Source organism: Polypterus senegalus, chromosome 8 (assembly GCF_016835505.1).
Source record: "Polypterus senegalus isolate Bchr_013 chromosome 8, ASM1683550v1, whole genome shotgun sequence".
NCBI lineage: Eukaryota > Metazoa > Chordata > Cladistia > Polypteriformes > Polypteridae > Polypterus > Polypterus senegalus.
This window is the reverse complement of record NC_053161.1, coordinates 118332320-118344392: the sequence shown is the minus strand read 5'-3', so window position 1 is coordinate 118344392 and position 12073 is coordinate 118332320. Positions and strand designations below refer to the sequence as shown.

At 43.8% G+C, this 12073-nt stretch overlaps 1 protein-coding gene across 1 annotated transcript in view; it reads left to right on the top strand.

Annotated features, from left to right (window-relative positions):
- Positions 1-12073, top strand: part of gnptab (N-acetylglucosamine-1-phosphate transferase subunits alpha and beta) — a 148337-nt gene that overhangs the window by 117691 nt on the left and 18573 nt on the right. Inside the window, exon 17 of the mRNA XM_039762176.1 lies at positions 7887-7972. Within this exon, the coding sequence (XP_039618110.1) occupies positions 7887-7972 (86 nt within the window). The remainder of the gene's footprint in view (positions 1-7886; positions 7973-12073) is intronic.

Below are 12073 nucleotides of genomic sequence, written 5' to 3'. Positions count from 1 at the left end.
CTCAACTTTTGATTTGTCTGACCACAGAACACTTTTACACTTTGCCTTAGGCCATTTGAAATGAGCTTTGGCTCAGAGAAGACAGTAGTGTTTCTGAATCATGTTCACATATGGCTGCTTCTTTGCATGATAGAAGCTTTAACCTGCATTTATGGATGGTGAAGTGAACTTTGTTCTGGAAGTGTTCCTGAGCCCATGCGGTGATTTCCATGACAGAATCATGCCTGTTTTTAATGCATAGCCGCTTCAAGGCCTGAACATTAAAGGCATTCATTATTGATTTTTGGCCTTGTCCTTTGCACACAGAGATTTCTTCAGATTCTCCAAATCTTTTGATGATATTATGAACTGTAGATGATGAGATATTCAAGTTCCTTCCAATTTTACACCGAGGAACATTATTTTGAAATTGTTCCACAATTTGTAGACAGTTTTTTGAAGATTGGTGAACCTCTGCCCATCTTTACTTCTGAGAGACTCTTCCTCTTTGAGATGCTCTTTTAATACCCATTCAGTTAATCAGTTGCAAAATGTTCCTCCACTTGCTTTTCTAGCTTTTTGTTGCTGCCGTTCCAACTTTTTTGAGACATGTTGCTGCCATCAAGTTCAAGATGAGCTAAAATTTTTCATGAAATAGTAAAATGTCTCACTTTCAACATTTACTATGTTTCCTATGTTCTATTGTGAACAAGTTATATGTGTTTATGAGATTTGTTAATCATTGCATTTTGCTTTTGTTTAAATTTTACACAGCATTTTTGGGAATTGGGGTTGTACAATTGTTGCATGATTGTACAGCATTGTTCTCATGCTGGATAAACCTTTCTTGCCGCTGTGGCATGGTAGTATATTTTTCCCCTCCAACAATAAAAAAAGAACCAGCAAAGACAACATTTTTGAGGCAACTGAAGCAAGCAAGCCTCTTGTCTCCCATTCTCATCGCATTTATCGAGGCACCACTGAGTGTGTTCTGACCAGCTTCATTATGGTCAAGCAACTGCAGAATGTCTGACAGCAGACAATATTATCGCAGTGCCTCTCCCTTCTGTAGAAGACGCATTCTCCAAGGGCTGTGGCCACATAGCTTACTGCATTGTGTAGGACCTTTCTCATAGATTCTTCATTCCTTTGCATCCTGGATAAAAATACTACAGCATCAGAGCCTGATTTGTGAAGTAGTCTGATATTTTTTTCCCCAGGCTGTAAGCATCCTCAGCAGATTGTTCACACTGTCCTATATTTGCATTATGTGTACTCAATGAGCGCTGAGCTTCATCATTTTGTCTCTCTGTATACTTGTATATAGTGTCACAAAACGAGTCAAAGACAGAAAAAGTTTTGGGGCAGCCACCCATGTAATTTGGTATCCTGGCTGCAACTTCGTTTTCTTTCAAATACGAGCACTGAAGTGCTTACAACAGAGTCCAAAACAAGACTGACACAGAAGGGAAAAGGGAAGGCTTTTAAAGGGGGAGACAGGAAGTGAGGTCATAAGGGTCGGGCACGTGTTCATTGTTCATTGGTTTAGTCCCGGATGTGACATCAGGGGGGCCGGAGCTGGCAAGGTCTGTCTCCATTGGCTCGGTCCCAGAAGTGACGTCCAGAGAGACAGGTGGAACCTCCCGGGTTAGGTCTACAGGGAAGTGAGAAAGAGAGTTAGTGCGCTCTGCCACATCCCGGCATGGCTCAGAACTGCCTTCACTCGAGCCCTTTAGCTGCCTCCCATGCGCGCGTGTGTGACAAGGCCCCCCCCTCAGCCCAGACCCGTCGGGTCGGGCGACCTTAACGAGAGGTCGTAAACCGAGAGAGCATCGGCGTTGGCATGGAGAGCACCCGGCGATGAGCGGCGAAAACTTGTACGGCTGCAGGTCAAGAAACCACCGGGTGACCCGCGGATTCGACTCCTTGTGCAGGGCCATCCACTGTAGAGGTGCATGGTCCGTGACAAGGGTGAACTCACGGCCCAACAGGTAGTACCTCAGCTGAGTGATCGCCCATTTAATCGCCAGAGCCTCCCTCTCCACCGCCGCATACCTGGTCTCCCGGTCCAACAGTTTCCGGCTCAGGAACATGACGGGGTGTTCGACACCATCGACACTTTGGCTCAGCACGGCTCCCAGGCCTGTGTCCGAAGCGTCCGTCTGGAGGATGAAAGGCAAAGAAAAGTTAGGTGCCATCAAAATAGGTGCGGACGTAAGGGCCTTCTTCAAGTCACCAAATGCAGCGTCTGTTTTGCAGTCCATACCACAATGTTGGGGCCCTCTTCTTTGTTAAATCAGTCAAAGGCGCTTTCTCCAAAACCGGGTACAAACCGGCGGTAGTACCCGCTAACCGAAAGGCTTGGACCTGCCGCTTGGTTCATGGACGGGCCATTTCAGAATGGCATCAATTTTGGAGCACTGTGGCCTTACGGTACCCGACCCACCAGGTAGCCTAAATATTTGGCCTCGCTTAATCCAAAGAAACATTTCTTGGGATTAATCCGAGCCCGCCTCACCAAGTGTCCGTAATACCGCTTGGACATGCTGTAGGTGTTCCTTCCATGTGCTGGAATAGATGACCACGTCATCTAGGTAGGCAGCACTGTATGAGTTATGAGGCCGAAGCACTTTGTCCACCAGGCGCTGAAAGGTTGCTGGAGCCCGTGTAACCCAAATGGAAGGACCGCGATACTGCCAGTGTCCGCTAGGGGTACTAAGCGCGTTTTTCCTTGCGAGTCCGTTAAAGGAACCTGCCAGTACCCTTTTGTCATGTCAAGTGTGGTCAGGTATTGAGCCTGTCCAAGCCTCTCGAGGAGGTCGTCCACGCGTGGCATTGGATAGGCATCAAATTGGGAGACTTGGTTAAGGCGGCGGAAGTCATTGCAGGAACCTCCAACTCCGTCAGGCTTACCGGCAGCACAATGGGGCTGGACCAGGGACTATAACTCTCCTCAATTACACCTAGTTCCAGCATGCGCTTGATCTCAGCTCCACTTCAGCCTTTTTGCCTCGGGAAGGCGCACGGGCGTTCTCGGACAACAACCCGGGCTCTGTCACAATGTTGTGCTCAATCAGAGAGGTCCTTCCGGGTGTTCACTGACTACCTCTCGAGCGGTCCGGATAACTGTTTCCAGCTCCTGCCGTTGCCTGGGTCTCAAGTCTGCGCCAAAGTTAAGGTCGTGTGTGAGCGAAGAGTGGCGGGGCTGGCCGGAGGAGGGATCAGGGTCCCTGTCCTTCCACGGTTTCAGCAGGTTCACATGATATACCCGCTCCTTTGGCCGACGATTGGGTTGACTCACCAAATAGTCGACCAGTCCCTTCCTCTCCTTAACCGTAGGGGCCCTGCCAGTGGGCAAGCAACTTAGAGTGGGAGGTAGGCACTAGGACCATGACCCGATCTCCGGGTGGAACTCCCGAAGAGGCGTGCGGTTGTAGTAGCGAACCTGTGCTGCTTGAGCCTCCTCCATGTGACTTTTAAGGACAGGCGAATCTTTCCAAATCTATCGCGTAACTGCGATATACTCCAGTATGTTAGTGGTGGGAAGAGCCTCTTCTTCCCAGCCTTCTTTCAAAATATCCAATATGCCCGAGGTTGTGCCCATACAGTAGTTCAAAGGGGAGAACCCGTGGAGGCTTGTGGGACTTCCGATAGGCAAAAAGGACGAGGGGGAGGAGCTGATCCCAGTTCCTTCCATCCTCGCTGACCACCTTACGTAGCATTTGCTTGAGAGTTTGATTAAACCTCTCTACTAATCCGTCGGTTTGAGGATGATACACGAGGTTTTAAATGCTTTATTTTCAGTAATCTGGCAGTCTCCTTGAGCGTCTCCGAGGTGAAGGGGTCCCCTGGTCTGTCAAGACTTCTTTGGGGATCCCCACGCGAAATACCCTAGTAATTCCCGTGCGATGGCTTTAGAGGTAGCTGGCGCAACGGAACAGCTTCGGGTATCGTGTAGCATAATCCACGAGGACTAAAATGTACTTGTGTCCTCGGGCTGAGGGCTCTAGAGGTCCCACCAGGTCGACCCCGATTCTGTGGAAGGGAACGCCAATCAAGGGAATAGGAACAAGAGGAGCACGGTCCCTCCTAGGAATCTGTCGCAGTTGACACTCCGGGCAGGAAGCGCCAAAGCGGCTAACCTCCTCATTAATTCCTGGCCAGTAAAACCGGAGCTTGATCCGCTCCAGAGTTTTTTCGGTGCCCAGGTGGCCACCTAGGAGGTGGGCGTGTGCTAGCTTCGCGGCCCTGCCGCCGGAAGGTAGGGCGGCACTAGCAGCAGCCTCGTCTCCTGCCCGTCATGCATTGCTACACGGTAAAGGAGGTCATTATCTAACACAAAGTAGGGGCCCTGTGGCATCGACTGACTAGTGCGCTGGCCATTGACAAGGACCACTGCATTTTTTACAAACTTCAGGGAGTCGTCATTCCATTGCTCCCTTTTGAAAGAAGCCGGCGTCTTTTAAATTGAAACCGCAACACGGAGAGAGGGTCAGCGCCGACCTCAATGGGCGTGGTTTCCTCCCTCCGCCGCGGCGTTGGTGGATGGCGTGTCAGCCTGCGGCGGCCGGGAGTTGCCACGTCAGCCAGGGCGGCTGCTTCACCTCTCTCTGCCGGCTGATTACACGGCGTGGAGGCAGCTTGAGACGGTTCATCTCCGTCCATAACGAGGCCCAACTTAACCCGGGAGTGGTATGTGTCTCACCGCTTTTAATGTCAGACCAGTCCCGCCCTAGTATCACCGGGTGCGGAGGATCAGGAAGGATTGCCACGGTTACTTTCTGGACTGATCCTCCGTAGCTAATGACACAAGCGGCGGTGCTGTACCAGCGGGTTTCCCCGTGGACACAGGTTATACTGGTCTTGAATTTTAGCCATTGTCGCGGTAGCACAAAGCGGCGGGCAACAATGGAAATGTTGCTGCCGGAATCGAGCAGAGCGGAAGTTTTAAACCCGTTAACGATCACCACGTCTGTATGCGGGACCGTCAACGGGTTTGTCAGAGCACACCAAGCCCTCCTCCCCTCCACCTGCATTCCTCCTCGCCTCCAAGCGGTTTTGCGTGCCAGCGGCGCGCGGGCCGATGCAAGCTCCGGGTTATACAGGGAGGGGCTAGGTCTTGGGACATACCCGGCTGAGTTTGGCAGAAGGGCGGTTCTGCTCTCCCAGAGTGTGAGGCCGCCCTCTGTGTTTCCAGAAGCTCTATGAGCTCAGACATGTTCTTAAACTGCACGCCCCAGACCGGCTGGGTGAAGCCCTGGGGAAGTGCTTTCAGGAGCAGATAGCACGCTACCTGCTCAATGACCTGGTGGGGCTTGTTTTCCAAGGGCGTAGCCACTGCCATACTTTTGCCCATAAGGACCAGGCTTGTTTACTGGTGGGCCTCTCAGGGTCCAACCTCCACCTTGTTATTTTACTCTCCTGCCAGTCTGGGGCACCCCAAGGTGGTAAAGGGGCTGTGGTTTCACTGGGGGGCAGGCACTCTCCCCCAAGAGAGCATACTGAGTCCCTCTTGTCTCCCCCCTCCAGGGCAGCCCAATTCGGTGAGCCCCACCCGCACACTCCCTGGCCTCTCTAGATGGCCTAGTTCTGCGTGCTGGGAGCGGAGCCCGCACCGGGTCTCGCCGAACCACGGGGCACCCTCCCCGCCTGAATACTCGGCCCGGTACGCTCCCACCTGGGTGTTTTGCAGGTCCTGTCCCCTTCTCTTCTGGGACTTCTCCATCCTGCCGACTACGCCACTGTCACAAAACGAGTCAAAGACAGAAAAAGGTTTGGGGCAGCCACCCATGTAATTTGGTATCCTGGCTGCAACTTCGTTTTCTTTCAAATACGAGCACTGAAGTGCTTACAACAGAGTCCAAAACAAGACTGACACAGAAGGGAAAAGGGAAGGCTTTTAAAGGGGGAGACAGGAAGTGAGGTCATAAGGTCGGGCACGTGTTCATTGTTCATTGGTTTAGTCCCGGATGTGACATCAGGGGGGCCGGAGCTGGCAAGGTCTGTCTCCATTGGCTCGGTCCCAGAAGTGACGTCCAGAGAGACAGGTGGAACCTCCCGGGTTAGGTCTACAGGGAAGTGAGAAAGAGAGTTAGTGCGCTCTGCCACATCCCGGCATGGCTCAGAACTGCCTTCACTCGAGCCCTTTAGCTGCCTCCCATGCGCGCGTGTGTGACAATAGTTAAGATGATAGTAAAGTTTACTTTGGCTTTGAGTAAAGAACAAGTCAGGGGGCGTGGTTAATATAAATATTTTAGAACATTACCCATAGTGATATGCGGTTCAAACTGATTGGTGAGTTAATGCCAACAAGATAAGGGAAATTGAAAAATGTCATGTCTTGGGGTGTTTGCTTGGTGGTGGCAGTGTGAGGTACCAAGAAAGAAGCTGTGCTTTTTGGCTTGTTCAAGAAAGATGAAAACCTGCTGCATTTCACTGAATTAAGAGGCATACCTATGTGCATAATCAATTAATAGTACATTTGTTATTTGTTAAAATATATATATATATATATATATATATATATATATATATATATATATATATATATATATATATATATATACAGAACTGCATATTTCAGTCTAAAATATATTAACACATTAATAAACCAGTATCTACTGAAGCTATCAGAATCTTTAATTCTACAGTGATATGGATTTTTTTGGTCATCCTTCCTTGTCATAGATTATGTACTGTACATACAGTATGCATTCACTAATGTAGTAGTTTTAAACAGGAGAAACATTGAAATATTGACTTTTTGTTTAAGTCTAAGACAAATATAAATACTCTGTTCAGATAAATGGAGAAACTACATCATTAGCATTACCATTAGAACATTATAAAAATTGGGACGAGAGCAGTCCATCTAGTTCACTCATCCTATTTACCTAGATTGTCCAAAATAACATAAAGTCGATATTTGAAGTTCCCTAAAGTATTACTCTGTGCCACACTTTTTGATTATGTACTCTATGTGTGCATGGTTCTTTGCAAGAAGAAAAACTTTGTAACATTTGTGTGACATCTGTCCTTAACAAGTTGCCATCTGTCTCCCTGTGTTAATGTTGCAGAATTTCTTTGAGAGTAACAGTCTCAATTCACTGTACTAATTCTTTTAATAATTTTAACCTCTGTTTGCTTAAACTAAAAAGATTCTGCTCTTTTAATCTCGCCTCAAAGCTCATACCCCTTAGTCCCAGAATCAGTCTAATTATACTTCTGTGGACTTTCTCGAATGCTGCTATGTCTTTTTTCCTCTTTAAATATTCTGCTTACATTACCTTCTAGCACCAATGCTAACCAGCTTGTGATTAATATACCCAAGTTAACTAGTAATATTTTACTTCCCTCTTTACTGAGAAACCAACTTGCTTATTTACTATTAACAGATACAAATTCAGTTAAACTTTAGTGGTATGTAGAAAGTTAGTACTGTAGTTATTGCCCACAGCACTCCAGCAAAAAGAGAAAAAGATATACCCAGTCTCCAGAATGAAGTTTTAGAAGCAACTTCTGTATTTCTGTAGTTTCACACACAGTCAAAACACAACACCAGTAGCAGGGATGATGTCTGTATATAGTACACACTCTCTGCCTTAGCAAACTTAACTCTGATCTTATTGCTTTTCTACTTTTCATTTTGAATGGTCTGCCATACTTTGTGTCAAAAATATCTAGAATGTTTATCACTCGTTATAATTTTTTTTTGTCAGATTTTAGCCATCTCTTCTACCTACTACTGTCTGTCTTCTGTAGAATAGTAATGTAACTGTTCTGTAGTCCAGTATTTTCTATTAAAAAAACTGTGTAGTATTAATGTATTTTAAGCTTCAGTAAATTAAAAACTTACAACAAATATGTCCACTAAAAATGAGAATATTATCTTTTTTTCATCATTTCAGCCTCCAGTAACAAAAGGACTTGTGACTAACTGTAAACCTATTACTGACCGAATCCATAAAGCCTACAAGGAGAAAACTAAATATAAGTATGTTTATGAGTGTTTATTTTTATTGGAATATGGTTAAATATTGAGATGCAGATATAAATCAATGTTTAGGTGAAACTTTTATCCTCTGCTAACATATCTTTTTAAAATTAAAATTTTGTGCAAATATCCTATTCTTTTTCTTCATGCTGTGTTAATATGAATATGCCTGTTGTGTAGCTAACACTTTATTCAAGAAGAAACATTGTTCTCAGTTCACTTGAGTTGTTGGAGATATCCATCCATCCATTATCCAACCCACTATATTCTAACTACAGGATCACGGGGGTCTGGTGGAGCCAATCCTAGCCAGCACAGGGTGCAAGGCAGGAAACAAACCCCGGGCAGGGCGCCAGCCCACCGCAGGGCACACACACACAACAAGCACACACTTGGCACAATTTAGGATCACCAGTGCACCTAACCTGCATGTCTTTGGACTGTGGGAGGAAACCGGAGCACCCGGAGGAAACTCACACAGACACGGGGAGAACGTGCAAACTTCACGCTGGGATGACCCAGGAAGTGAACCCAGGTCTCCTTACTGTGAGGCAGCAGCTCTACCACTGCGCCACCGTGCCGCCCTGTGTTGGAGATATTACCAGATAAAAACAAATAAAAAAAAATGACAGGGTCTCCGTCATGTTCGTACATACTGTATATTTCTATGATATATAAGTTATCTTCCTAAAAATTACTTTATTAAGTGAGTACACATGATCCTGGTGGCAGATGATAATATCCTAGGGTAGCTCTCTAGGGACATTCACCTTTTTACTTTCTTGCCCTACATATGTTTTCTCCCAAAGACCACCATTTATTCTTTACTAGCAGAATACCCAGCGCTTCGCAGCGCGGAGAAGTAGTGTGTTAAAGAAGTTATGAAAAAGAAAAGCAAACATTTTAAAAATAACGTAAGATGATTGTTAATGTAATTGTTTTGTCATTGACATGAGTGGTGTTGTCATATCTATCTATTTTATATATATATATATATATATATATATATATATATATATATATAGCAAAAATACCTCGATTGGCAGCTGAGAAGTAAAAAGAAAAGGAAACATTTTAATAATAACGTAACATGATTGACAATGTAATTGTTTTGTAATTGTCATGAGTGTTGCTGGCATATATATATATATATATATATATACACACAGACACATATATAAACATATATATACATATAAACATATATATACATATACATATATATACACATACTGTATATATACACACACACATATATACATACTGTATATACAACATATACATATCTACATATATACTGTATATACACATATATATACAAATCTACATATATATATCTACATATATATATTAGGGTGGGACTCGATTAAAAAATTAATCCAATTAATTAGAGGCTGTGTAAGAATTAATCTTGATTATTCGTATGTAATCGCATTACGTAAATTTGCCCCAAATCGCAAATGTTTTTTTTTTTTATTTAAAACGGTTTTAGTGGGTGACAGAATCAAATAATAGACATGGACATGAATATTGTAAACTGAAGCTGTTTTAATTTCTGAAAAAAAGCTTTAAACTGCATTTGAATTCAAAACAGAAACAAAAATATCATCCCTGGTTAAAATTGGGCAGACTTAAAAATAAAGTGGTAGTTTAAGTACTTTAAGTACATTTTCAGAATAGTATTGTCTTTAAATAATAATAACCAAAATTTCACCATAAAGTGCAGTTTTTCTTCTTAAAAAATAAGTCAGAAACATAAAAGGTAATTTGACCAGCTTACTCTTTAAACTCTGAGTAACATTAGCCAAAATTATTTTGTACATTAGGCTAAAACAGTGTGATCATTGAACATTTTGTAATTAGATGTATTTAGAATTACTAACGGTCACGGAAGTCCAATGATCCCCAGTAAGAGCCACAAAGTCCGCTTTCTGTAATGCATCTAATTTTGCTTGCTTTTCAGTGTGCACAAAACCATGCTTTTATCAAGGCTTACTCGGGTAGTCGAAATGATCAGTCGTAGGAACGCGTTTTATTCCGACTCTAACATTTTTGTAGCTGTGATGTGTGCATCAGTGTAATGGATGTACCAGGAAATCATGCATTGACAAAAGTTCCCGTTTGCTTGGAATTGAAAGTGTGATTAAATGCGTTATTTTTAACGCGCTTATGGAGTACATGCATCGAAGCTTCTCAACTGTGCTTGTGCTAAGAAAGGGAAAATTTTAAAAATAACGTAACATGATTCTGTTAACCTAATATTTTTCATACGCCCCAAACCAAGGAGATGTGAAGGTAAAATGAATCGGTAGCGCCATACATAGTCAGTACATCCCCTCTCGGGAATCGAACCTCGAATGTCGGCATTAGAGGCGAAGACTCTACAATTGCGCCACAGCATGTGGCTAGTCTATGCTAAAGTATGTATTGTAGATCGGGGTATATATATACATTTATATATATACCCGTATCGTGAGTGGAGAAGTAGAAGTTATGAAAAGAAAAGGGAACATTTTAAAAATAACGTAACATGATTGTCAATATACAGTAATTGTTTTGTGAGTGTTATTGAATGTTGCTGTCATCAAGGATTTGATTATTATTATTTCTTTCAATCAGGCTCGTATTTGTAGCATGTGTTCAAGTTACATTCCGTGTTTGTCAATCGTTGTAAAGATAAGAGGTTTCATTCTTCGATTAGTTCCTTACTGCATCAATAAACAGCTCGTCTTCCTTTTATCTGTGATGTGACAAACTGCATGCACGGGTTTTTTTTACGCTGTCTTCCTTTAGCGGGACATTCACTTTTTCCACCGTGTGCTTTGTTTCCGCAGTAGCTGCACTTATGAATATGATTGTATGTATAAGACGCTTCATATTTTTTTGCTGCCTTCTCAATTGTGTAATTCGGTTTTGTTCAGCACTCTTTGGAACTGTTGCTTTTTGTCTGTGCACCGCGCCAGTTCACGGAGCCGCTTGGTGTTCTTGCATCGAAGGTTCCCAGCTGTACTGGTGCCATCTCGTGTAATGTCAGCTAAGACTCGGCACTTAAAAGTTTCTCTCGCAGTTTCAATGAGTTTGTGCCAAACACCACCCTGACCATCTCATCTTCCTCTGCATAAGCACAGTCCTTCACACGTGAATATTTACCGGCAGTGTTTGTATTGGATTGCCGCTGATGGACGGCCTTATATGGGCAGGCACTAAATTACAAACGCTAGTGGCAGCCTGTCTATGAACTTAATTTAATATAAACTTACGGTTCACGCCGTGCTTTGTTTCCGCAGTAGCTGTACTTATGAATATGCTTGTATGCATCATTTGCTTCATAATGTTTTTCTGCCTTCTCAATTGTGAAATGGCGTTTTGTGCTCATCGCTGGAGTTCTTCCTTGTTCTCTACGCACTTACGTAGGAGGCGTGATGATGTCACACCTAAACTCCCCCATGCATCTCCAACTCAAGACTCCATTACATTACATTATATGGGAAAAAATAGCTTCCAGTTATGACCCTTATGCGTAGAATTTCGAAATGAAACCAACTTTTGTAAGTAAGCTGTAAGGAATAAGCCTGCCAAATTTCAGCCTTCTACCTACACGGGAAGTTGGAGAATTAGTGATGAGTCAGTGAGTCAGTAAGTGAGGGCTTTGCCTTTTATTAGTATAGATTTTACTCACCTTGTATCAGCAGTTCCAGTGGTGGTGTCTATCAGGACATCCCATGTTGATTGTTTCCAGCCTGAGCTCCATCAGAATTCCTGCCCTCCTGTGACAGACTATACACTCCTAATGTGTTTTCTTTGCATCTGATGCCATCGATAATGATATTTGTCATTGTGTTGACCATTGGACAGTTTCCAAGGAGGCTTGGAAAATTCCAAAATTGTTGTTAGACCAAGTGGACTTATCTGCTTTAGCCCAGTAAAATATCAAGGTAGGAAGGCAGTGACTCCTGTAAATAAACAGAGATTGTGAATGGAATTGAAGCTGTTTGTTTTGTACCAGGCACAGTAAACATAATTTGTAATGATCTGAAGCTTCAGAGGCTATTTGCAATTTCAGGCTCCTGGTGCATTTTTTGTATAATGGCTAATTGTATG